General features: G+C 52.7%; 14 protein-coding genes across 14 annotated transcripts; 11 read left to right on the top strand and 3 right to left on the bottom strand.

Annotated features, from left to right (window-relative positions):
- Positions 1-1,315: 1,315 nt before the first annotated feature.
- LTS14_007013 (uncharacterized protein) lies at positions 1,316-1,983 on the top strand (the record flags this gene model as incomplete). Its single annotated transcript, XM_064839706.1, has 2 exons — positions 1,316-1,873; positions 1,930-1,983. 2 exons carry the CDS (start codon positions 1,316-1,318, stop codon positions 1,981-1,983), a joined length of 612 nt encoding a protein of 203 aa, XP_064692949.1.
- A 572-nt stretch (positions 1,984-2,555) lies between these two features.
- On the top strand, positions 2,556-4,117 carry LTS14_007012 (uncharacterized protein; the record flags this gene model as incomplete). Its single annotated transcript, XM_064839705.1, has 3 exons — positions 2,556-2,682; positions 2,748-3,905; positions 3,954-4,117. The coding sequence occupies 3 exons, from the start codon at positions 2,556-2,558 to the stop codon at positions 4,115-4,117; spliced, it is 1,449 nt and encodes a 482-aa protein (XP_064692948.1).
- Positions 4,118-4,125: 8 nt separating this feature from the next.
- Positions 4,126-4,542, bottom strand: LTS14_007011 (uncharacterized protein; the record flags this gene model as incomplete). The annotated part of the gene is made up of 2 exons (XM_064839704.1): positions 4,126-4,235; positions 4,350-4,542. 2 exons carry the CDS (start codon positions 4,540-4,542, stop codon positions 4,126-4,128), a joined length of 303 nt encoding a protein of 100 aa, XP_064692947.1.
- Positions 4,543-6,549: 2,007 nt separating this feature from the next.
- LTS14_007010 (uncharacterized protein) lies at positions 6,550-7,425 on the top strand (the record flags this gene model as incomplete). The annotated part of the gene is made up of 2 exons (XM_064839703.1): positions 6,550-7,080; positions 7,138-7,425. 2 exons carry the CDS (start codon positions 6,550-6,552, stop codon positions 7,423-7,425), a joined length of 819 nt encoding a protein of 272 aa, XP_064692946.1.
- A 133-nt stretch (positions 7,426-7,558) lies between these two features.
- On the bottom strand, positions 7,559-8,322 carry ABTB1 (Ankyrin repeat and BTB/POZ domain-containing protein 1; the record flags this gene model as incomplete). Its single annotated transcript, XM_064839702.1, has 2 exons — positions 7,559-8,225; positions 8,285-8,322. The coding sequence occupies 2 exons, from the start codon at positions 8,320-8,322 to the stop codon at positions 7,559-7,561; spliced, it is 705 nt and encodes a 234-aa protein (XP_064692945.1).
- Positions 8,323-8,879: 557 nt separating this feature from the next.
- On the bottom strand, positions 8,880-9,996 carry RPS9B (ribosomal 40S subunit protein S9B; the record flags this gene model as incomplete). The annotated part of the gene is made up of 5 exons (XM_064839701.1): positions 8,880-9,066; positions 9,126-9,359; positions 9,420-9,518; positions 9,600-9,656; positions 9,989-9,996. The coding sequence occupies 5 exons, from the start codon at positions 9,994-9,996 to the stop codon at positions 8,880-8,882; spliced, it is 585 nt and encodes a 194-aa protein (XP_064692944.1).
- A 346-nt stretch (positions 9,997-10,342) lies between these two features.
- RPL21A (60S ribosomal protein L21A) lies at positions 10,343-10,995 on the top strand (the record flags this gene model as incomplete). Its single annotated transcript, XM_064839700.1, has 3 exons — positions 10,343-10,382; positions 10,493-10,608; positions 10,669-10,995. The coding sequence occupies 3 exons, from the start codon at positions 10,343-10,345 to the stop codon at positions 10,993-10,995; spliced, it is 483 nt and encodes a 160-aa protein (XP_064692943.1).
- A 368-nt stretch (positions 10,996-11,363) lies between these two features.
- On the top strand, positions 11,364-12,939 carry LTS14_007006 (uncharacterized protein; the record flags this gene model as incomplete). Its single annotated transcript, XM_064839699.1, has 2 exons — positions 11,364-11,690; positions 11,779-12,939. The coding sequence occupies 2 exons, from the start codon at positions 11,364-11,366 to the stop codon at positions 12,937-12,939; spliced, it is 1,488 nt and encodes a 495-aa protein (XP_064692942.1).
- A 796-nt stretch (positions 12,940-13,735) lies between these two features.
- On the top strand, positions 13,736-16,335 carry LTS14_007005 (uncharacterized protein; the record flags this gene model as incomplete). Its single annotated transcript, XM_064839698.1, has 6 exons — positions 13,736-13,777; positions 13,828-14,332; positions 14,384-15,044; positions 15,103-15,369; positions 15,425-15,900; positions 15,956-16,335. The coding sequence occupies 6 exons, from the start codon at positions 13,736-13,738 to the stop codon at positions 16,333-16,335; spliced, it is 2,331 nt and encodes a 776-aa protein (XP_064692941.1).
- A 358-nt stretch (positions 16,336-16,693) lies between these two features.
- Positions 16,694-17,443, top strand: LTS14_007004 (uncharacterized protein; the record flags this gene model as incomplete). The annotated part of the gene is given in 2 exon segments (XM_064839697.1): positions 16,694-16,869; positions 16,885-17,443. The coding sequence occupies 2 exon segments, from the start codon at positions 16,694-16,696 to the stop codon at positions 17,441-17,443; spliced, it is 735 nt and encodes a 244-aa protein (XP_064692940.1).
- Positions 17,444-17,622: 179 nt separating this feature from the next.
- On the top strand, positions 17,623-18,222 carry LTS14_007003 (uncharacterized protein; the record flags this gene model as incomplete). The annotated part of the gene is made up of 1 exon (XM_064839696.1): positions 17,623-18,222. One exon carries the CDS (start codon positions 17,623-17,625, stop codon positions 18,220-18,222), a length of 600 nt encoding a protein of 199 aa, XP_064692939.1.
- A 325-nt stretch (positions 18,223-18,547) lies between these two features.
- LTS14_007002 (uncharacterized protein) lies at positions 18,548-19,582 on the top strand (the record flags this gene model as incomplete). Its single annotated transcript, XM_064839695.1, has 1 exon — positions 18,548-19,582. One exon carries the CDS (start codon positions 18,548-18,550, stop codon positions 19,580-19,582), a length of 1,035 nt encoding a protein of 344 aa, XP_064692938.1.
- A 530-nt stretch (positions 19,583-20,112) lies between these two features.
- Positions 20,113-21,774, top strand: LTS14_007001 (uncharacterized protein; the record flags this gene model as incomplete). The annotated part of the gene is made up of 1 exon (XM_064839694.1): positions 20,113-21,774. One exon carries the CDS (start codon positions 20,113-20,115, stop codon positions 21,772-21,774), a length of 1,662 nt encoding a protein of 553 aa, XP_064692937.1.
- A 654-nt stretch (positions 21,775-22,428) lies between these two features.
- On the top strand, positions 22,429-23,456 carry gla1 (glycoside hydrolase 15 protein; the record flags this gene model as incomplete). Its single annotated transcript, XM_064839693.1, has 2 exons — positions 22,429-22,838; positions 22,907-23,456. 2 exons carry the CDS (start codon positions 22,429-22,431, stop codon positions 23,454-23,456), a joined length of 960 nt encoding a protein of 319 aa, XP_064692936.1.
- Positions 23,457-23,587: the final 131 nt, after the last annotated feature.

Raw genomic sequence — 23,587 nt, 5'->3', positions numbered from 1 at the left:
AGGCGCTGGATGAAACACTAGGTCTTTTGGTATTCATGTCGATCGTATGTGGGCTACAGCAAGGTCGATCTGCACAACATGGAATGGCAAGGGCGCCTATGGATACTGGCAGGATGGCGGCTAACAAACAAACAAGGTTCCAGCCACCAACACCGAAGGATTGGCTGCTTAAACCATTGTCCTCGATCGGAGAAATCTCGAGTGACGCGGTATTCATTCGGCGGTGTTGATTTTGTCCTTTGAGGTCTGCGGTTCGTGCTCTCAGACCGCAGTACTGACCTGACAGAAAGTGGTGGTCGTCGGAGGTCTTGCACTGCGACACATATACCAATTCGTCCCTTTGGAACTATCGCCGTGGCTGACTGCTACGTGTGCATGATAATGGGCTGCTGTGATATCAGGCAGGCGTGTCGACGTCTTGATGAGTGGTTCGTCCTGCTCGGACTCCGATGTGCCGCAAGGATTGCGATCACTCCCGAAATCCTTCGCCAAGACATTTTGCCAATTGGCTCTGCGCCACGGCGGTCAACAAGCTTCAGGGACGCTGCACTATGCACTCCGTGTCAATGTCCACTCTAGCCTTCCAGCTTGAGTCCAGTTGGCTGCTACGAAACCAACAAACCTCAAGAGATGGTGATTTCGATCGCGTTGGTCGGTTGAATTGAATGATATTGCATTGCGGTCTCGAGCTCCGGTTTCAGAGTAGCAAGAATCTCCTGTGAGTCTATGCCGAGCAGGTGTGGGATGTCCATGTGCGTTGTGTGAACAGGACGAACTGTCCGTGGGCACTACCTCCTGCTCAATCAAATCTAGCTGAGTCACACCACGGCGCATTATTTCCTGCTTATATCATCTCAAATTGTTTCTCGGGGCCTGCTTTGAACTCTATGACCACTAGCACAGACCGGTGGAATTGATGGATGGTGGCGTGGGATTCTGACCACTCAACCTTTGTGTAGTCGCAGATTACAGGGGCTTGTAAAGGGTACGGCGGCTCGTAGTACATGCGTTTCCAGTGCTCCAACAAGCAGAGGGAAGTGCTGGGATTTCGAAAGCTCGCACGGTGCATGATGTGAATGTTTGATTTGACCAACCTCATGGCGGCTAAGCCGCAGTACTCTGGAACACAATGATCTACATGAGTTTGTTGTGCGTTTGCAAGCAGGTAGAAGCTTATCGTTATGCTACGGACGAGTGCGACCATATCATGGTCTCCTAGCCTCCCATCAGCGGACCAGGTATCAGTCACTCACCTCTGCTTCCGCAAATCTTTTCATCCCCGAGTTGTGGTTGTTCTTCACGCAAGACTCAGATCATGCCTTCAAGATCTTCATACCCTCTGCTGGACCGACCAGAGTCCGCCACGCTTGGTGGTACCGCATACGTCCAGAGGCCAATGTCGATGGTCTCGATGGACGGCTCCCTCCTTCGCGACCACTTCAAAGATCCCATCTTCCGGAACCCATCCGACTACGACCCCGGCGACGATGGTGATGAAGAAGCCGATTTGCTCCCCAAGCCAGAGTCGTCGTCCTCTTTTTCGAAAGTCGTTGCCCACCACCATCCAACATCAGCAAGGAGCGGGTCTGCGATAACGAACAAGACGAACAAGCAGCTCCGATTCGCAATGTCAGCCATGCGCTTTCTTCAGCTGGCATTCCATGTCATAATCGTTGGGATCGCCGGCCGCGTGCTCACCACGGACGCTTGGATCTGGAACCAATTCAATACACACTATGTCATGGTTCTTACCTTTGCGCTCGCTGGCCTCTGCGTTTCTGTTATCAATCAGGCGGTGTTCGCATTCATGGTATTCTGGCTTGTTGCTCTGCTTGACTTCGCATGGTCAATAATATACTTCGGCTTGGCGGTAGTAAGTAACGGTGTCCACAGCACTTGCGTTCGATGACATGCTGACCCCTATGACAGTATCTAGAGGTGCATTGGGGCCGGAGATGTGTTCGATCGCGCAGTTGGCACTAGAAATGTAATATGACGATTGTGCTAAGCTGGATCTTGTTCGTTACAGCTGTGGTCAATCTCTTGCTTGCGGTCATGGAGTGTGTTGCCGGACGCAGGAGGGCCAACGCCGGCAACTACAAATTGGTGGCGTCGAACAGCTGAGCACGCAGGCGGAGACGCATGAATCGATCTTCGTTCTGGCCTCCAGCATGTGAGCGCGTCAAGGATGTAGTATATAAGGTCCAATGATATTGAGTACAGATAGGGGGTTGTATCAATGCTCCAAGGGAATAGTTGGGAGTCGGTCGTGCCTTGCACAGCTTTTGTAGTGTGAACGAACAGGCGGGAACGTCAGACCTCCTCGAATGTGCTGCTCATAAGCTTTCTCGCTTCAGCAATGACCCACTTTATCCTCGGCTTCTGAACGCCACTTATGCGGGGATAATCCGCGGTCTAGTGAATGAGAACATAACACAGAAGTGGCCTCACCGAGAATACACAAGACTAATGTGGGATATCAAGAAGAGAATCTAATCACCCCGAAAGCGGATAATAGGCAGGAAGGAAGGTCTACAGTCTACTGCGCCATCAACATGTCTGGAAGGGTTTCCGTCGACGAGCTTTCCAAGCATAACAATCCCGATGACCTCTGGATCGTGGTCAATGGTAAAGTGTACGATCTGTCGAAGTTCGCACCGGAGCATCCTGGGGGCCCGGATGGTATGTACAATCATCGCATAGCTCGACGACTGACTAACGAGATCAAGCACTTTACACTTCAGCAGGCAAGGATGGCAGCGAGACATACAACCAATACCATGCCGCAGATCTCATCGAAAGAAGTCTTTCCGACGCCGAGAAGAAGGGTGTATTAGACGAACCCACGGTCACCAAAGAATGGAAGGACGCTCAACAACAGTCATCGGTCACTCAATCGGATCCGGAGCAGAAACCACTACTTGAGACCATCATCAATCTGAACGATTTCGAACAGGCCTTCAACAAGTTCGGCGCTCAGAAGGCCAATGCTTACATCTCGGGTGCATCGAATGATCTGCTAACGCTCAATGCCAACAAGTCGTACTGGCAGAAACTATGGTTCCGACCTAGGATCATGCGTAATGTCTCCACTATCAACACCGAGATGACCATGCTAGGTCAGAAGGTCAAAATGCCAGTCTGGATCTGTCCAATGGGCATCGCAAAAGTCGCAGGTCCAGAAGGTGAGACCGCTCTCGCGGCTGGAGCGGCAGCGAGTGGCATCATTCACTGCACTTCTGTAACTGCATCGTATGGACTTGAGGACATCCTGGCCGCGGCACCTAACAATCCCTTCTTCTACCAGTTGTACGTCGACAAGCAACGGCACAAGTCCGAGGAGATTTTGAAAAAGATCGAGATGCACAACCAGATTAAAGCGCTGTTTGTGACGGTGGATCTGGCTGTTGTGTCCAAGCGAGAAGCAGACGAGCGTATTCGAACGCAAGAAGTCACTTCTCTCTATCTCTCTGGCGAGAAAAACAAAGTTGACAAGAAAGGTGGCGGTCTGGCCCGTACGACTGGATCCTTCATCGACTGGGCTTTGTCATGGGACGATCTGGCATGGCTACGAAAGCATACCAAGCTACCAATCGTGGTGAAAGGCATCCAATCAGCTGCAGACGCCAAGCTGGCTATGCAGCTGGGCTGTCAAGGTATTGTCGTCAGCAACCATGGTGGTCGTGCGCTTGACAATGCACCAGCTACGATACTAGTATTGCTAGAGATGAGACGAGACTGTCCAGAGGTTTTTGAAAAGATTGAAGTGTTCGTTGACGGCGGAGTGAGAAGAGGATCTGACATCTTAAAGGCCGTCTGTCTGGGTGCTAGAGGTGTTGGTGTCGGCCGACCCTTCCAGTGCTCGGTCATGTATAACAAGGAGGGTGTCGAATCTTGCGCAGAGAGTAAGTCATGCATGACCTGCTTTAGCACAACCACTGACCTTCGTATAGTCTTGCAAGACGAGCTCGAGACAGCAATGCGACTATGTGGCGTCACCAACCTCGAGAAAGCAAGAGGCGATATGTCCTACCTCAACACCTCCGAGATCGAGCAGTACCTGCCCAAGCCGCAGGTCCGGTCATTATTCTCTGGCTGGTTCAGATCAAGGTTATAGTTTGTGTATCACACCAGCATGTACGTCTTCAAACTCGCACCACTCCCTTCATCGAAGACTTCTCCGCGCATGAGACCGTGAATGTACGCCTCACCCATGAACCAGTGATCGCCTTGTCCTGTAGACTTAAGTATGAATGGAGTACGTGCACCTTGAAAGACCACTACCTCATCACCAACATCTCCTCTAGCTACTAAACCGAGCCTTCCATTCGCTGTAGCCACTAGCTTACTGATGGCGCTAGCACTGGAAATGTCTTCATAGTATGCTCGCGCATCATCGGCCGGAGCAGCCAATGCCGCAGCGTCAGAAGCGGCCAATGCATGAACGACCGCATGGTAACTTGCAGCTCTGTGATCCTGGTAGTACACGTCGACAGCCTGATGGTCCGGGTTGTGCTCCAAGCAACGTGAGTTGGCGGTCATAGTGCGCCAGTATGGCTCGAAGTAATGCTGGGGGCCCAAGGCGTGCTCGGCAAATGACCTACTTTCTTCCATTCATTTTGATGCCCGCTTCATAAGCTCTGCGCTTTCGCTTGTTCGCAGCTTTTCGTGGCGCCTTTTGAGTGACTGAAGCTGCTCGAGCGGGAATGAAGGGCGAGATCCGACATCTCTGAGGCGGTCAGCTGAGATAGCCAACACTCTTAGACTATCCCAATTGCCGAAAGTGATGTTGCGTGCCCGCCACTGCAGCAGGTCTTTGGCATATACACGGCAGTGATGCTTAGGTGTCCTGTTCCGCTTATGTACGCTACGGCAATGTCTCGTAGCAGTATCTGCTATCATACCAGCTCCGTAGCCATATTCCTGGTCGAGCCCATGTTGCACCAGCGGAGCATGTTTGAGCAGTGTGAAGTCGAGTGCCCATGAAGGATGCGACTTACTTTTCTTATGTGGGTCCACGAAGTGTAGGAACGTGAGATCCGGATCATGGAGCCACCAGCTCCGGGATGCCAGTATGAAAGCTTCTTTCGTGGTTAGATCCAAGGAAGCATCTAGAGCCAGGCTTGGGGTGAGAATGCCTGCCATCGCAGCGACCCTATCCGATAGAACAGAATAACTCCTACCATAGAAGGCCTTGAAGAGTAGGTGTCGCAGACTTGATGTATCCGGACCTAGTATCTGGTGTCGGAGGCGATCGACATTGTAGACACCTTCTAAGAGGTCCGACAAGTATCGATCGAACGTCGACAAGAACTCCATCTCCTCGAGCAGCTTTTCTTCGTTCTCGCTATATCTAGACACAAGCCTGCTGATCAGCTCCGTTCTTGCAGCAGGGCTGGGTCTCCATGCCAAGACGTTGTACAGGAAGCCAAACCCGTTACTTCTAGCAGCTCGAACCATCGCCACGAAGCCCACAAAGTCTGGGAGGCTGATGTGTTTTTGTATACCTATCAGGAACGTCACACTCGTATCAACGCATGCCTCTTGGACCGTCCAGACGCGGTTATACCACGGCTTTGCTACAAGCTCGAGAAATCGTGACCAGAATACATCGTCTGCGGGTGGTAGCAGTCGCGCCACGTTATCAATTCTCACAAACCAACTACCGATACCACGGTACGGATCCTTGATAGCGCTTAATTGTGGCCAGAGCACACTGATAGTCTGCACTGCCAATTCCTCCTCTGGAGTGGCGAATTCCAACCACGCCAGCACATGTTCCGCTCCAGAAAATATCCTGCGCATGAGAGGTATCTGTAGGGCCTTCTCAGTAACATCGTCCTGATTGATACAGAGAGCGTCTACCCAGATATATGCCACATGATTGTAGTGAATATCTGCCTGCAGCCTGTGCAGACCGTAGAACAGGTTTGTGGTGACGACTACCTGGATGCCGCCCGGCTGTTACCAGATGGTGCCTCCGACTTCATCAGGGTCACCCCATGTGTAGGACAGAGCAAAATACGGCGGTACCTGGTTGATGTCGTATGTTTCCAAACGGAAGATGGTCTTGACATTCCAGCTTCCAGGTGTGAGTCGGAGCAGACGTATGTGTCCTTCCTTGAGAGGTATGTATGGTATTTTACTCATCTAGCCTGCTTTTGCGTGATGTGTCGCAGCATCGTGTTGTAAGTAGGCCTTTGTTGATACCACGTGTCTTGTGGCCCTCATGTTGACAATAGGCGCAGCTTATGTGGCCGTGCTGCAACCAGATTGTGTCCAGACTCGCATGCGACTAGACGGCGGTGACGAGGCCGCCGTTCCCAAGCACTATACGAAGACGGTTCAGTACTGCAATCTTCGCTGGCAGATGAACATGTGGTGCAATGCGGAAGAAATAGAATACAACACGAGCCACCAAACCCTGATCTCCACCTCCACTTCACTCTCCACTGCGCTTGATCAGTATCTTGCCTTTGCAATGAGTGCTCTCGTATTTGTGCCCACACTCAAGATCATCGAATTTCGACACCAGGCTCTACCATACTAATGGCGGACTATACGGTATATCCTAGCCTTCGCGGCAAGACAGTACTGATATCAGGTGGTGCGGAAGGCATCGGAGCAGCAGCCGTGGAACTCTTCTACCGCCAAGGGGCTCAAGTGATAGTCTTCGACATCGCAGAAGACATCTCGGCTCTATGCAAAGACATCGAAGAACGATACTCGAAGACTCATCAAGAACGAGAATGGCTACCAGATCTGCTACCTCCGGCTTTCTACCAATGCGATGTCAGTAACCTGAATACCCTCAAATCATGCGCAGACAAAGCTTTAGCCGAACATGGTCCCGTCCACGTCCTAGTCAACAATGCGGCCGCTGCTGGTGCTAAGAGCAGAGTGCCTTCCGTTGATGTGACTCCAGAGCTCTGGGATAAGGACGTCAACACAAATCTTCGGCATGTAATGTTCCTGACACAGTACATCGTGCCATCTATGCAGAAGCTCGGATCCGGGAGCATCATCAATCTTGGATCAATTACTTGGCGTATCCCTGCTGTTGGCTTGCCGGTATATACTGTAAGTCTACGACCTTCGTGCTCCGCAAGACGAGAACATCTGACACGTCCTCTACAGATGTGCAAAGCAGCAATCATGGGTCTCACACGCACCCACTCGAAAGAGTTCGGCAAGTACGGGATCAGAATTAACAGCATCATGCCCGGTGCTATTGCCACGGACCGACAGATCAAGGAAGTCCTGACACCTGAATACCGTGCGGAAGTCATGGCAGCACAGAGCCTGCAGCGTGACCTGATGCCGAAGGAAGTGGCGAATGTCATTCTGTTTCTGGCTAGTGATGATAGCAGTGCTGTGACAGGCAGCAGTTATGTCGTTGATGGTGGCTGGGTCTCTGATACTTGACTCATTGTAGCCCACATCCAGGACTGCAGGACCTCAAGGCCAATATTGCAAGCCTCTCACCCTTTCATCGACCTGCATAGTATTGCAATCGGCTTCACTTCCTTTGCGAAGCCCACGTGAGTCTTGGTGCTCGTCACAAGGCGCAATTTTGCTCTTTCTTGCAGCAAATATGATAGCGGCATACTGTCTCTGATCCAGGCTCCGCATTTGCCTTTACCTTGCCCGAAACTTCACTGAACCTCACTACAACATCTGCGAGAAAGAGAGGAGGGTAATTGGCTAGATCTTCAACGGACGAGCATCGCACTTTACAGCGGGCGAAATAGTCGACCACGAAGATGTACATCTTCGAGTTTGTGCCGATTGTGTCCAGCATTTCCTGCACCGCGCCGGATTCGAAATTCAAGGACTTTCCCTTGTATCGTTTCATCATCTCATCCATGACGCAGTCCTTGAGGTTGTCATCAAGAATCATATCAGTGGCGACGTAGAGACTGATCAGAGCTCGTGTTATTGAGCGGAGATTGCAAGTCTTGTCCTCGATTGGCTCAAAACTTGGCTCATGCACAGAACTGAGTAGGCTCACGTCGATTGTGTTGGCGTAGCACCAGTGGATGTACATCTTGACGATGTTTGCCTCTACTGTGGGAAGTCTGACGACTCCCCCAGTTTTCTCACTCCAGTTCCCAGTGTATGCTGCCGCGAAGAAGTCCGACTTGGCACAGACAACGTCTTTATGGATGGTAAAGGGAGTCTCGGTCGAGCCAGCGAGAATCGTGATAGTGTCATTGTAGTCGAGTCTGGCCATCCAGAGTCAGCAATATCCGTTCGTACATCTGCAGGAAACGGTGCTACTGACTTGCATCGCTTGGACGGCGGTGCTGCATGCTCGGCCATAGTCGCAGGAATCCGCAGCAACACGTCTATGGAGTCTTGCTGAAGTGCTGTATTCTTACGTGTCGAATCGGAGCAGAATTCTGATAAGGCCTTCGAGAGGAAGCTACGAGCGACGTTGCGTACGGATCACCTGCCGAGACATTAACATGTCACATCGCACTTTCTTCATTCAATTGGTCGCAGGCAAAATCCAAAGCCGTCGTGATCAATGACACCGGTGCTATCAAATCTTGGTAAACACTGCATCGATTTTCTGTATCACAGCCTGGACGGGCTGGGGAAGGTTGATGTTCCTGCTGAGGTAGAGGTGCTTCGCATTAGATGCGGGTGCAACTGATGCTTGTGGAGTTAGCCTAAATGGGCAGGGTAGAAGATGGAAGGGCCGACCTAGGTAGCGAACGGTGGATCTGCAGAGAGCTGGAAGTGAAGTAATGCCTTGACACATTGCGATCAATGGCTACCTTGTATATCAAGTCGCTGCATCGCCGTTACGCCAGCGAGCTACAGACGCTCAAATGCACCATCACTCGTTACTTCCTCATGGAGCGACGAATGATCTACTCTTCCTCCTCATCTTCGCCACCCTCCTCACCATCATCCTTCTTCTCGGCAGCCTTGGCCTTCTTCCTCCTCACACGGCCAGGACGCCCACCACCGAACGGTGATGTGAGGGCGAAGTCGATGTGCTTCTGAGAGTCGAGACGGACGATGAAAGATGGTACGTTGACGATCTGGCGACCGACGCTACACGAAACATATCAGTACTTTAACATATCAGATCATGTTCTCGTTTCCATGCATACCGGATGTGACGCTGCCTAATGAGGACACGAGCGTGGTGGATGGACTTGGCCAAGCCGAGCTTGTAGACGCAAGTCTGGAGGCGGCGCTCCAGGAAATCCTCGACCTTTAGGGCCAGCACGTAATCGAGCTTCATGCGGGACTCGTCGAGCACACCGACACGAACCAGGCGGCGAATGAGAGCATTGCCTTCGAAGAGACGCTTGGGATCCTTCTCGTCGAGGGTGAGAAGTTGACTGTGTATATAATCAGCCAAGCCATCCACATATATTGTCTTATGGAAGTGTTTTTCATACCGAGCGGCACGACGGATCTTGGAGAGGGTGAGCTGGACACGCCACACCTCACGCTTATTGCGGAGACCGTATTCGCCGACAATCTTCAACTCGGAGTCACTGCGCAGGTTGTTAGGCAGTGTTTGACTTGAGCGGAGACAAGCTCGCGCTCAGTGGCCATTGGCTATGGTGTGTACTGACAGACGAGCCGACTCGAAGGGACGACGTGGGACCTTGTAGGTCTTGGTGTATTTGCGGCTGTGATTTGGTCAGTAAGCGTATCTCTCATTTACAGGAGGGTCGTAGTAGTAGAGCGGTTCCATGGCTTTGCGATTGGTGGTGTGGTGGGCAGGCTTGGCGGAGGATGGCTCAAGGTCACGTCGATCTGGTGGTGACGGCAAGATTGTAATGTATCGTGTGCTACTTCCGTGCTTTTCTCCCATGGTATAGCCTCAATTGTCGCGCCATCGCATCCTCACTGCCATGTCGTATGCTCGCCATACATTCGCCAGCCTGCCACCTCGAAGAAAGCCATCCACCACTCGCATTGCTGACCGCTCTTACTACCTCTCAGTAGTGCAATGACTTACGGAGCCATGATTGTGGTTGTCGATTGTGCTGCCTTGCAGTCGTGCTGGTCAATCTCAAAGTTCTCGAAGTCCCAGGTCGAACAAATTCAGGTGCGGAAAGCTTGAAGTCCGTGCGTCAAACGCCAAGACTGCGAATTCTTGCACCCACACTTTCGCGACGCTGAAGCCGATGGATTGAAGATTGAGCAGCGACGAGTAGACTACTGTGAGTGCAACATAGACTCGGTGCATACAGATGCACTACTGACAATCGATACAGCATATCACCAATAGCTTGACGTATGCGACCGAACCTCCTACGAGCAGCGAACATCGCCCACTAAAACCATCTTCTAGCCTCGAAACACCGTCGCCATGGGTCATCCAGCTGGTCTCCGCGCCGGAACGCGCTATGGTGAGTCTACACCCTGATAGAAGAGTAGAATAGAGGGAGTGGCTGTGGCATAGATGGCGAGGGATGAGCTCGGGGATATGCACAGAACATGGACTAACTCTCCTGCACAGCGTTCTCCCGTGACTTCAAGAAGAAGGGTATGATCCCACTCTCGACATACATGAAGGTGTACCGCGTAGGAGACATTGTCGATGTGGTCGCCAACGGTGCGGTCCAAAAGGGCATGGTAAGGAACAACCCCAAAAACAAAACCTCAGCACATACCCTCTAACACTCCGACCACCAGCCCTACAAAGTCTACCACGGCAAGACCGGCGTCGTCTACAACGTGACCAAGTCCGCCCTCGGCGTCATCATCTACCGCCAAGTCGGCAACCGCTACATCGAGAAGCGCATCAACGTCCGCATCGAGCACGTCCGCGCCTCGAGATCCCGCGACGAGTTCATCCGACGTGTGAAGGAGAACGGGATCAAGAAGCGCAAGGCGAAGGAGGAGGGTGTGCATTTGCAGCTGAAGAGGCAGCCGGCGATGCCTCGGGAGGCGAGGACGGTGAAGACGAGCGAGAATAAGCCAGAGAGTATTACGCCGATTGCTTATGAGACTACTATCTAAGCGTTGGTGTGTGGATTGCTGTGGCTGGGGGCGTATCTTGTGGGCTTCTGGCATGAGCACGAGAAGTGGCTTTTGCAGTCGTAGGTTGCAAGGATGATCAACCTTCTCCTGTGCTGTTTCTCCGATAGCGTGCAAAGACATGAACTTTTCGCCAGCAGAAAGATGATTTAGAAGGACGCTCCGGGAGTCCTTCTCAGCCCCATCGAGAATGTCTGCTGTTAAAAGCATATGACCAATGTTCACTTCTAGTCGTGATCACGTGTGACGCCAAACTTGCTTCCTCACCCACACCTCACCCCTCGACTTCTTGCCTTGCTTCTTGGCACAATAATGTTCCCTCCAGGAAACCCCTCCACAACAACGTAATAATGTCTCCCCCCTCCTCAGCCCAAGCATCCACACCATCCTCCTCCCGTGCCCCATCAAAACCAACTCATTCCCGCCAAACCTCAACTGCTACAACAACGGCAGCAGCAGCAGGGACGCAAGAACCCCGTCCATCCAAAGTGCCATCACCGCGACCCCCGCCATCACCTCGACAGCCTGCTCTTACTGTCAAGCCAAAAGTACAGTATACATGCTACATTCGCCTCCCCTTTGCACGGGGCGAGTTCCTGGATCCGCCACGGGTGGAGTGGGATGCTGGGAAGGATAGGGCGTTGTGGAAGGTTGTTAGTCTGGCTTCTAATTCCAAGGTATATATCACTCCTCCTCGCCACTGTAAGGAGCTACTGGCTAGGCATCATAGCAATGAATGTTTCACGATGCTGATAGTGTTTATAGGACCTAGACTGGGAGGACATCGCCGCCCGCTTCGAGGTCGATCTGCCGTTCTTGCTACAGCAGGCTGCATGGCTTTACGAGCGGCATCTGGAGGGGATGAGGAGGCAGATGCAGAAGTTGGGGCAGAGTCATGCTGTTCCTCCTACTCCTCCTATGGAAAGCTCAAGCATTTCTACCACGCCTGCGGGTGGCGGTGTGGCAATGCAAAGGCAGTCTAGTCGTGAAGCTGGTGCTGCCGCCAGGATGCCATCTGTCATCAACACCCTCAAAGCTCAAGGTGCGGCAGGTGCAAGCGGAAGTGGGAGTTTGGGCAGTGACGGCTCTTCGCCGGGTACACCGCGCTCGACACACCCTGGAATTTCGAGGACACCAAGTACGACGACTGTCACGCAAAGTAAGATCTTGACTAGCAGCAACAGACAACCACAAGCTTTCCAGCGAGCGCCGAGGACATCTAGCGGATCGCAACGGCAGCTTCCGAAACTTTTGTATGCTAAGACTGCTACTCATGTTGGTGAGAGCGATGGAGCTGTGACTTCTGAGTCGGACTCTGAGGTGGAGGCGGTATCGAGGACGGCTAGTCAGGCTTTTCAGCGTGCGCCGCTTGGAAAGAAGTCCGCGGCTTTGAGGCGAGTGAGTTCGGATGGGGACAGGGAAGGTGAGGACGATGAAGATGAGGATGAGGGAGGCTATCTCCCATTCGCTGCTGCCAGTAAAGCTACTGCTCGTGGCGAGCCCATCGCACCAAGCAAACAAAGACAAGCTACAGGTACAGCTGGGCCATCTGCTACCAAATCTGCTGCTACAAATACCCACCCGCCGCCGCCTCCCGACTCCCCAACAACTTCCTCCACCACTTCCTCCGCCGCCCAAGCCCCAGCATCCACAAGTTCAGACTCGCAAACCCTACCTCCCACCCGGCCCCCAGGCCCCCTAAGTCCACGCCACCGAGCCCAAATCGCCAACGCGAACTTCAGCCCTACCTCCCGCTCCTTAGGCCGCCGTGAAGGCTCAGACGGGAGTCCGAGTATGGGAAGTAGTTTCAGTGATTTAGATGGGGATGCGAGTGTCACGCAGAGCGCGCTTGAAGAGGCACTGTTGAGTGGGGTGCAGAAGGGGAATTTGAGTCTGATTGGGAGGGCGGTTGGGAGGAGGGGGTAGTATCTAATGCCGACGGCGTTGGGTGCTCGTCTTGGGAATACCGTGTAACAGCTTGGGTTGTGGATTCACCTGCCTGCTTTGGAAACGCAGGAGATATGTCAGGCTCAAGAGTCTCCATTGGACAGACTCGATCTAGGCATTTTGGTTCATGGCGGAGGAAAACGAGGATTTGCCCCTCTTGCTGTGAAGGAGGGGTTGAAAGCTGTTTCCTTATCGGGCTAGCGTCAACCACAATACCGGGACTGCACAAATGGAATTCATCCCTCGCTCCTTCAACAATATCGACTTTGGCCTCGTCTTATCCCCGTATGGCAGCTTCACCAACTTGCCTCAGCTATGTAGCGAAATCGAGCTGACTCCCAAGCATGCAAGCAAAGGACCGTCAGCAGCTATCTTGCAAGTACTTGGCGACGATAAGCTCCTTTGAAGCTACTATTCTGCCGTGCATGGACATGTACTTCGGTATCTCCAACGCTGCTGGAAGTACAGCGCCTCTAGCCAGATCCGGCAGGCGTCAAGACAATGCGTGCGGATCTCTGGCTTGTCATCGCCACCAGGTCATCTGTGAGTGGTGGATCAGCCATGATCTTCTGATAGACATGTGCCATTGCCACAAACCGCGACTATCAGAGTGGTATGGGATGTGAGAATGTAACGCAATGACGGTCCAGCGGCTACACGAGGGGTACGAAGCATAAGTATAATATGTAGCTTTGCTGATTGTCTCTGAGCTTGAGAATGCGTATGTTTCTTCGCTGATTCTACAGTATACTGACTGCCGATTTGGGACGACATCATGTCTGTTTCTGAAGTCATTGACCGGCCGGTCATGCCAATGGTAAGCTTCGGATTGCGTATCCAAGACAAAAGTCACTAACATCGAAGCAGGGTCACATCAACCCGGATGTCCCACCCTTGACCGAGAAGCAGAACACCTTCAATCCATCTAACGTCCGTTCGCGTGATGGCAGCACAGATGAGTCGGAGCCTGAGGCCCTGGACGAGAAGACTGGACCTAGCTATGTTGGCGAGATGGAAGAGACCGAGATGCACGAAGAACCCACAGTCGATCCATTCGTGCCGTTCGACGATCTGCCGGACGAAAACCATCGCATCGTCACCGTTCGAGCAATGCTGGTCGGCTGTATCTGCGGTGCTCTGGTGAACGCTTCCAACCTCTACCTAGGTCTCAAGACTGGCTGGACGTTTAGTGCTTCGCTATTTGGGGCCATCGTCGGCTTCGGTGTCCTCAAGTCGCTGTCTCGTGCCCTGCCGGAGAAATTTCCCATCTTTGGCGGATCTTTCGGTCCACGTGAGAACAACATCGTGCAGACTGCAGCGACGGCGGCCGGAGGACTGTCGAGTGTTTTCATCTCTGGCATACCTGCTTTGTGTAAGTGTGTCAACAACATCCATATTGGCAGGAACTAACGGCGAAGTACAGACCAACTCAACTTGCTCAGCACACCCAGGGAAGACTTTGGCCGTCTCATCTCGCTTACCGTGGTCGGAGGCTACTTTGGCTTCCTGTTTGCCACGCCCCTTCGCAAATTCTTCATCATCTACGTTGCACGAGAGCTCAAGCTCATCTTCCCCACACCATCAGCTACCGCCATGACGATCCGCAGTATGCATGCTGCTGCGACAGGTGAGCTAATCGCCAAGATGAAGCTTAAGGCGCTCGGAATTGCATTTTCAGCTGCATTCGTCCTCCGGGTTGTGTCACAGTACGCTACGGGTCTACTCTGGGATTGGCACATCTTTACCTGGATCTACATCTGGTCGGGTCATCACGACCTAGCACTTGCCGTAGAGAACTGGGGCTGGTATATCGAGTGGACTCCGGCTTTCATCGGAATTGGTGTACTCGTTGGCCTGAACACGGCCATATCGTTCTTTGCCGGGTCTGTGCTTGCCTGGGGTATCATCGGGCCAGCACTTGTCCATAACGGTATGGCCTTCGGTCAGACTGTCTACAGTGCAAAGAGTCCGATGCACGAGCACTGGTCCGGCGTCGTCAGCTTTTCGGGTATGGCTGGCAAAGCCGCGGCAAAGGCCACCCCCTCGCCTCGCTTTTGGCTGCTATGGCCAGGTGTCCTGCTAATGTGAGTATCGTTTCGGCGCTTAGCACGTAGTCTTGGCTCTAGCTAACCCATACTGCAGGATTGTTGTCTCCTTCACGGAGCTCGGGCTCCAGTACAAGGTCTTCTACTTTGTCGCGAAAGCCATCTGGCGCGGTTGCTGCTCTAGTATCAGTGCCGCGCTGCGAGCGACTGGGAAGAAGAGTGCATTTCTCGAGAAGCAGGGTGAGCACAAGGAAGATGCTCCTGTCATAGATCCGGCAGCGGATCACGAGATGGTCAAGCTCTGGATGTGGCTACCACCACTCATAGTTGTCATCATTTGCTCTTGTGTGGTCATGGGAGTGCAGTAAGCCAAGTAACCCACCGAAGCTACAGCGGAGTCCAGACTGACCACTGTACAGATTTGAGATGCCAGTAGGCATGAGCTTGTTAGCCATCTTTCTGGCCTTCTTCTTCTCTATTCTGGCAGTCCAGTGCGCTGGAGTAACGGATATCACACCACTCACTGCCGCCTCGAAAGCGTCGCAGATCGTGCTTGGTGGCGCTACGAAAGGCGAGCATTGGCCCGTTCAGCATGCACAGCGCCTGAACCTCCTCGGCGGCTCCCTAGCCTCGATGGGCGCTAATCAAGCCCACGACCTGGTGGGCGACTTCCGGGTCGGGTTTCTACTCCGCACACCACCTCAGCAACAATTCTTCGCCCAGGCTATGGGCACACTGGTAGCAGTTTTTCTGGCACCAGCCCTGTTCATGCTGTTTGCGAAGGCATATCCATGCATTATCGTCCTGTCCTCCGATCCAACAGCCAAATGCCCATTCAGCGCGCCTTCTGTCTCGGCATGGCGAGCAGTCACAGTAGCGATCACCGATCCAGAGTGTAAGTTCATAATCACAAGCACGATAGAGAGAACATGCTGACATCGCGTGTCAAGTCCCCGTCCCGACAAGTTCTGGCATCTTCAGCGTTGTCTTCTCCATATTCGGCGGCATCATGATCGTCATCCGCCACTACGCCTACACCGGCAAATGGGCCAAATACCGTATCTACCACCCAAACATGATGTGCATTGGTCTAGCCTTTGTCTTACCCCAAACATACTACGGCACTGCCATGATCATAGGGGCCGTCCCAGCATACTTTTGGATCAAGAAGAATCCGAAACACTTCGATATCTACGGATACGCTGTCGCCGCTGGACTGATCGCTGGTGAGGGGATTGGAGGTGTGATCAACGCGATCTTCCAGATCGCTGGTATTGCCGGGCCGAATCCTTATGGGACGCAGATCGCTTGTCCTGCTTGGAGTTGCTGATGCAGATGTAGGCAGCAGTCATGTAGCGGGTTGGTTTGAAGGAGACTCAACGATTGATGAGATAATGATAGACCGTAGATTATGCAATTCTGCTCGTTCCCGGTCGTCGAGGAAGCAAATTGTCGATTGTCACTTTCACCGGAGCGCAGCAACCAACAGCATGGCGCGACCGTGGTGCATCTTCACCGGTCTATGTTCAAAAGTGGGGCCGTAGAGCTGATGGAGCTAGGCATGCTTGCATAGGCGAAGCTTGACGATAGCCCTGAGCTCTACTTTCACAGCTTTACATACCATCTTCGAGCGACTACACAAGCACGAGTCATTTTGTTCAGGGTGATATACGTGCCCGATCATGATCATGACCGATGCTTATCGCCAGCATGAACCAGAATTCCGCGACGACATCCTGACCCTCAAAGATGAGTTCAGCATTGCCATCGCCAACGAACCTCAGACCATACAACGGGTGCTATTGGATGGTCGAGCCATGCCTGTCTGGTGGCGATATGCTGACGGCGAACTTGAACACGAATTGTAACCCGCTACAAGCACAGATGAGATCGCAGCAGTACTAGCCACGGGAGACTGGCAACACATCCCCATATCTGAGGATACTAAGCGGCATCGCGAGCGTATGCTGTTCACGTATGGTTCCAAACCCGCCGTCGAGCCGTACAACGAGATTACGACCTTGGAGTTCATCGAGAAGCCGGATCCGAATCTTGTACTACCCATCTTTCGACTATACGACCTGACCAAGGATTCGATCGATGAGTATGGAGATGAGAGCAAAGCGACCTACATAGCGCTCTCCCACGTCTGGAACCAGTCCACGGACGCTGCTCTACGGAAGGCGTGTGACCGTGCTCATGCTGTGACGGGCCATACTCGCTTCTGGGTCGATCGGTGGTGTATCAAGCAGACCAGTATCGAGGACAAAGCTTTCCACGTCCCTCGCATGCGAGATTACTATATGCATGCAGCGGCTGTACTTGTCATTGCCCCCGACCTGGCTGTACTGCCCGATGCTACCAACGGTGAGGCTTTTGTGAAAGCTTGCGGCGTACACGCTGGTTCTCACGAGTCTGGACTTTCCAGGAAGCTATGAGTAGCAAGCGGTTACTGTTAGACAATGGCGTCCGTTGTTGGGATCATACTGCCATAGAAGGGCAAGTACGGTGCTGTCATGGCCGGCGAGCAAAGGAACGGTATCCGAATGTCACGGGCGGCGATGATGCAGTGCGGCTCCACGAGGATCTATGGATCGACACTCAAGGCCGCCTCACAATGTCTATAAGTGACATTCTATACTCAACCGGCGGCCGACTATGGAACCTCATGATCGAAGACGAGAAGGCCAAAGTAAGTCTCACCCCGCTGATACATCAGACACAATACCGACGCTGCCGGCTGGAAGAAGATCGATTTTACGGCGTCATGGGCTTGGCTCACGCCACTTCGGCCGTAGACGTGCAGTATGGGATTGGTTTTACGCAGGCGATGCTCAAGGCCGCTGCTAGTGGGGCACTGGATTCCAAGATCCTGGCTGGGAATAGTGTGAATCCTTTCGACGGTGCTTGTTGGCTTCCAAATACGGAGTCGCTCCGTCGACAGGAGACGCTGCAGCAATTGAGCTCGCAGGGTCGACAGACGCTACGGCCCGGAAGGCAAGGGATACTGGTATGGTGTGCTCGGAGGAAAGATCAGGTGGATGGAGGGTCAGATGTCGAGGAGTGGGTTGTCGAGGATGAGTCTCCTGACAGGATAGTGTTGTCACTGAAGGCTAGTGGAGATGGTGTGTATCATCGAAGCAGGAGTCGTATCGAGACGAACCCACAAACTGTGGGCGAAGCTGTTCTCTTAGAGGTCGGTATCGCTTTGAAGTAGCCGCGAATTCCTCGAGCTATAGGCCTGTCGTCTATACATTCTCAACCTCTTGAAGCCCTCCTTTGTCATGTGTCTCGAGCCCCCTCTACTCCGTAAGACTCTCTTCGAAGCATGAAGATAGCAACCAAAGTGCTGGCGCGCATCGGTGCACGCCAAGACATAATGGGAAGGTGACTGCGCCGCACGCCTGCATACTGTTGGAGCTGTCGCTTACTACATGTTATGCACGTATAAAGGGGCTTCCTTTCCATATCATCCCTCTCCACTTTCCTTCGCCTCTATTCTTGCTTTCTGGCAGACCATTTCACAAACCCGATCCACAATCATGGCTTCAAGGCATACTGACCCGGATATATCCTCTAGCACTATTGAGATCGATACCGACCACGGTAGAAAGAATATACACATTCGCCGAAGCACAAACATCACGACCCAAGATCATCCTGTAGTAGTTCTCGTTCCCGGATTAGGTCTGGGTTGTCTCACATTCACGACCATCCAATCCGAGCTCGCGAAATCGGGCATTGCATCCTTCACTTATGACCGCCTAGGCATTGGCCGCTCTTCTTCCTTACCACTCCTGGAATCAACAGATCGAGACTCCGAGAAGAAGACACCAAAACCCAGAACAGCATCAGCACTAGCACAAGAACTAGATGCTGTCCTGCACGCCGCCGCTCTCAAGTCCCCATTCGTCTTCATCACGCACTCCGCCGGCGGTCTAACAATCTGGGAGTACACCGCCGCTCACAGCGAGAATTCAGCTGGCGTGGTCTTCCTAGATGCCAATTCGCCACGCTCCATCGAGCGAGCAGTCATGGATCCGGATCTGGAGTTCTTGGCTGATGGGATCAAAGGAGGGTTAGACTATTGTTCAGTTATTGGCTTGGATGATGCACATCACATGTCCGGTGCAGAGTGGGAGGAATTAAATGGTCAGCGGGATCCGCCCGAAGGCTGGACGAAAGGGGAGAATGGTGGATGGGCTGAAATGCTAGGTTGGCATGACAGCTGTCGGGACCTCGCTCGTCATGATCTTGTGAGTAAGCATCCACTGGGTGACAGGCCCGTGACTGTGATCAAAGGTTTCAGTGAGAGGGACATCAGGAAGGCTATTGCTTATTCTGAGGCTAAGGGTGGCGGGACGAATGAGCAAAGGGAGGAGTTGTTGAGAAAGATGGAGGGGTGTGATGTTTTGGAGGAGGAATGTCAGAGGGAGCATCTGATGCTTACGGGGACTGGTGAGAGAAGATTTGTGTTTGCACATAGCAGTGGGCATTATCCGCATATTACGGAGCAGGATCAGGTTGTGAGTGAGATTGAGCGGATGGTGAGATTGGTTCGGAGGAATGGCAAGTGAAGAAATCAAAGCCGAGGGTTGATATGCGCTGGACTAGACATAGTGTAGACGATATATAAGTTGCCTTTCTGCACTGTCAATACCGTATCTCTCCCCTAACATGTCTCTGTAGGGATCATAGTCAACGCCTCTCGAAATGGCTCGAAGTGTTTGCCAGACTGCAGCGCGTATTAGACCCATCGCTGCTGCCTGCTGCAATAAGGGCCATTGTGTGTCCATCAAACGAGACAAGCGGAGATGAAGGCAGAGGAACGCTTTCGAGACTTGTAAGTGAATGCTCATTGAAATATGGGCCCATATGGAAGCTTGGACTTTTCTCGTGACCTCATTGTGCAGATAAATCTCCGCAAGCACGATCGCGATCAAGATCCTAGCGCGATCGTGTCGCAAACGCCTTCGAATCAGATGCAGCTGCAATCTTCCGGCTACTTTCTTCTCCCTACATCCCGTACATGCACGTAACTAGCCATCTCACACCTCTCTTCGTCTATACCACATTCCGTGGATTCGCCACGGCCACAGCAACAACAATGGCGCCCAAAGCCGGTCAAAAACACGCCCGCTCAGGCAGCTCAGCACAAGATGACTATATTCACCTCGAACACGCCATGAAGAAGCCCACAACCAAACGCGCCAGGGAAATAGACGCAGACACACCTTTCTCCCAACTCACCACCCTTCTTGCCCAGAAGCGTAAGGATATAAAACCACGAAATGTCCTCCACTGGTTCCGCTCCAAGGACATCCGCCAAGAAGACAACAAAGCCCTGCACGCCGCTGCCCAGAAAGCGAAGGAAGGAAAGGGCCATCTAATCACAATGTACCTCTTCAGTCCACGTGACATGGAATGGCACGGCACGAGTCCTGCAAGGTCAGATTTCATACTCGACAGTTTCCGGATTCTGAAGGAGCAGCTGGAGAAGAAGAATATACCTCTTGCAGTGATCACGGCGGAGAGGAGAGGAAACAAGACAGCGAAATTGTTGGAGTTCGTGAGGGAGAACGATATCTCGCATGTCTATGCGAATATGGAGTACGAGGTCGATGAGCTGAGGAGGGATATCGATTTTGCTCAGAAGTCCGCGAAAGAGGAAAGTGGCGTTTGGTTCGAGGTGCTACACGATCAGACGGCCGTAACGCCTGGAGAAATAAAGACTGGAAACGGCGGGCCAATGAAAGTCTTCACACCTTATCATAAAGCGTGGTTAGTCGAAACGAAAGCGCATCCAGAGCTATTCGACCTCGTGCCGGTCCCCAAGGGCAACGACAAGAGCGCGACCAAAGACCTCAGCAAGCTCTTCGAAATGAAAGTCCCCGACCTACCAGAAAGCAAACAATACCCATCACAAGAAGACCAAGCCCGCATCCGCAAACTCTGGCCCGCAGGAAACGAAGCAGGAATGACCCGCCTCTCCCACTTCCTCAAAACTAAAGCCCACACCTACGCCGCCAACCGCTCCGAAGCTGCCCTCGACGCCTCATCCCGTATGTCTGCCTACTTCTCCGCCGGCATCGTGAGCGTCCGAGAAGTCCTGAAGAAGTGCCTAGAATCCAACAAAGGTAAACACTTCGACCAAGGCGACATCGGCCTAGCATCCTGGGTGCGTGAGATAGTATTCCGAGAATTCTACCGCCAGGTCACAGTCACCACACCCCACACTAGCATGAACCTGCCTCAGAACCTCAAGTTCGACAATGTGAAATGGCGGGATGACGCGGAAGACTGGAAACGGTGGTGTGAGGGCACGACGGGGATCCCGTTTGTGGATGCCGGGATGCGCCAAATCAATACAGAAGCCTACATGCATAACCGCCTGCGCATGAATACCGCGTCCTTCCTGCGCGGGAACTTACTCATAGATTACCGCAAAGGCGAGCGGTACTTCGCCGAACATCTAATAGACTGGGACCTCTCAAACAACACCCAAGGCTGGCAACCCTCCTACACTTTCTTCAACCCCGTCGTGCAAGCGGAAAAGCACGATCCCAATGGCGATTTCATTCGGAAATGGGTTCCGGAATTGAAGGGGTTGAAGGGAGGGAAGAATGGGGCGGTTTATGCTCCGCATGATAGACTGAGTAAGAAGGAGTTTGAGAAGCTGGGGTATCCGGAGCCGGTGGTCCAGTTTGCGGAGACGTCGAAGAGGGCCAAGGAGGTTTATATGGAGGGGACGCATAGTGCGGAGTCGTAGATTACATGACCTGAGACGGGGATGGAAATGGGGGATGTGATGAGAGGGTGGGCCGTGGGCCGTGGGCCGTGGGAGGGAGGAGACTGTAAGAGTGCGGCACTGGTATCAAGTGCTGATATCTGTCTGACCCGGCCAGACAATCCCTCTGGTGAAGATCTGTAGGATATGGCGAGAAGAATGAAGTGGGTGGTAGCAGTTTCGCAGCAAGTGTAGCATATTGTTCGATTCTGTCTGCGACCACCTTGTGCAGCTACTTGACTTACACATCAACGCGAATCGAGCACTTTCTCCCGTTCCTGCCAAGTCAAGCCAAGCCAAGCCAAGCCAAGCCAAGCCAAGCCAAGCGGGATGCGGAGGCTGTTCTCTACAGCGCGTCCCGTACGCGTGATCCTGGTCCCCAATCCTGCCAATTTCGTCTTCGTCATTTTCCATCCCAACCTCTTATTACTGACCAGCATGCGATGTATCGCAATAGAGTGACGTGCATAGTATCTCGTATTTGGATCCTTTGGGAAATAGGGTAGGAGAGGGAGGTAGGCAAGTATTACACACGTCTCCTTCGTCTGTCGTGCTGCTATTACCACCACCACCACCACCACCCTCTCTTGCACCTCCCTTATACTGTACCGTCACCTGCACACCCATACCACAACCATGAGACTCACGCTCGCTTTCCCCCTTTCACTCCCTCTTCTCCCCGCCCTCACCGCCCTCACCGCTGCTGCCAGCACCACCACCACCCCCTTCACCCTCTCAAACCTCTACACCAAACAGCCCAACGGCAACCCCGACGGCCAAACCAACTTCTACACCATCGAATTCACCCTCAAAAGCACCAATGGCGACTCGCCCCAATCCGGATACTGCTGGGCATCATGGGGCGACAACAGCTACACGAGCAATAACGCCTATTCCGATTATGTTCCCACGGGAGAATGGATCCAGTGCGCGCATAATGCTAGTGAGATAGGAGATCAAACGAGCGAGTTCGCATTCCAGCTGTACAAACCGTTTGGGATTGGGGCATTTGAGGTTGCTGTGTTGCAGAATTATACGGAGACGAGGTAAGCTATATTACACCACACCCCTTTCAGCTCTCATCGGCAAACACTAACCGCCGTACTAACAACAGCAACAACACACCAACCCAACTCATAGCAACCTCCATCCCTTACACCATCACAAACTCCACCGGCTCCTCCTCCGCCCTAACCTGCTCCATCATCCCCTCGGAAAATCCTGGGTTCCAAGTCCACGCCTCAGGCGAATGCACCACCCCATCCAACTTCACCGGGTACGAGATCCCCGTGGCCAATACCAGTTCCGCATGCACAAACACGCCTTCTACCCTCGTCTCCCTATCCTTCCCTGTTCAAGAAAGGACGGTTTACGGGGATAATGTGTTTGTTGTGGGAAATATCACCGAACTAGGGGATTGGGATGTCTATCACGCCGTACCGCTGAGTAGTGAGGGGTATACGGACATCAACACGCTGTGGTCTGGCGGGGACGTGAAGGTCAGTGCGGGGACGCCGGTTGAATACAAGTATATCCAGTGGAGTGCCGACGGGAGTCTTTTATGGGAGTGTGGAGAGAACCGCGTGGGATCGGTAGAGTATGGGACGTGTGGGATGCAGACGGTGGGGAATGATCCGGATTACTTTCGGTGTGGAAATCATTGATTTTTGGTCTGCCTCGCGCGAAAAGGGCACAGAGATAGATTGGTGTGGGTTGTGTACGATGGTAGAGATACCGGTTGGCGATGTACGGGACGAGTTGGTAGATTGTAATGTATAGATATGCTTAGATCTGT

The sequence above is a fragment of the Recurvomyces mirabilis genome (genome assembly GCF_035927965.1).
Source record: "Recurvomyces mirabilis strain CCFEE 5264 chromosome Unknown scaffold_18, whole genome shotgun sequence".
Taxonomy (NCBI): domain Eukaryota; kingdom Fungi; phylum Ascomycota; class Dothideomycetes; order Mycosphaerellales; family Teratosphaeriaceae; genus Recurvomyces; species Recurvomyces mirabilis.
Note: the sequence above shows the minus strand (reverse complement) of the source record. Positions and strands in the feature narration are given on the sequence as shown.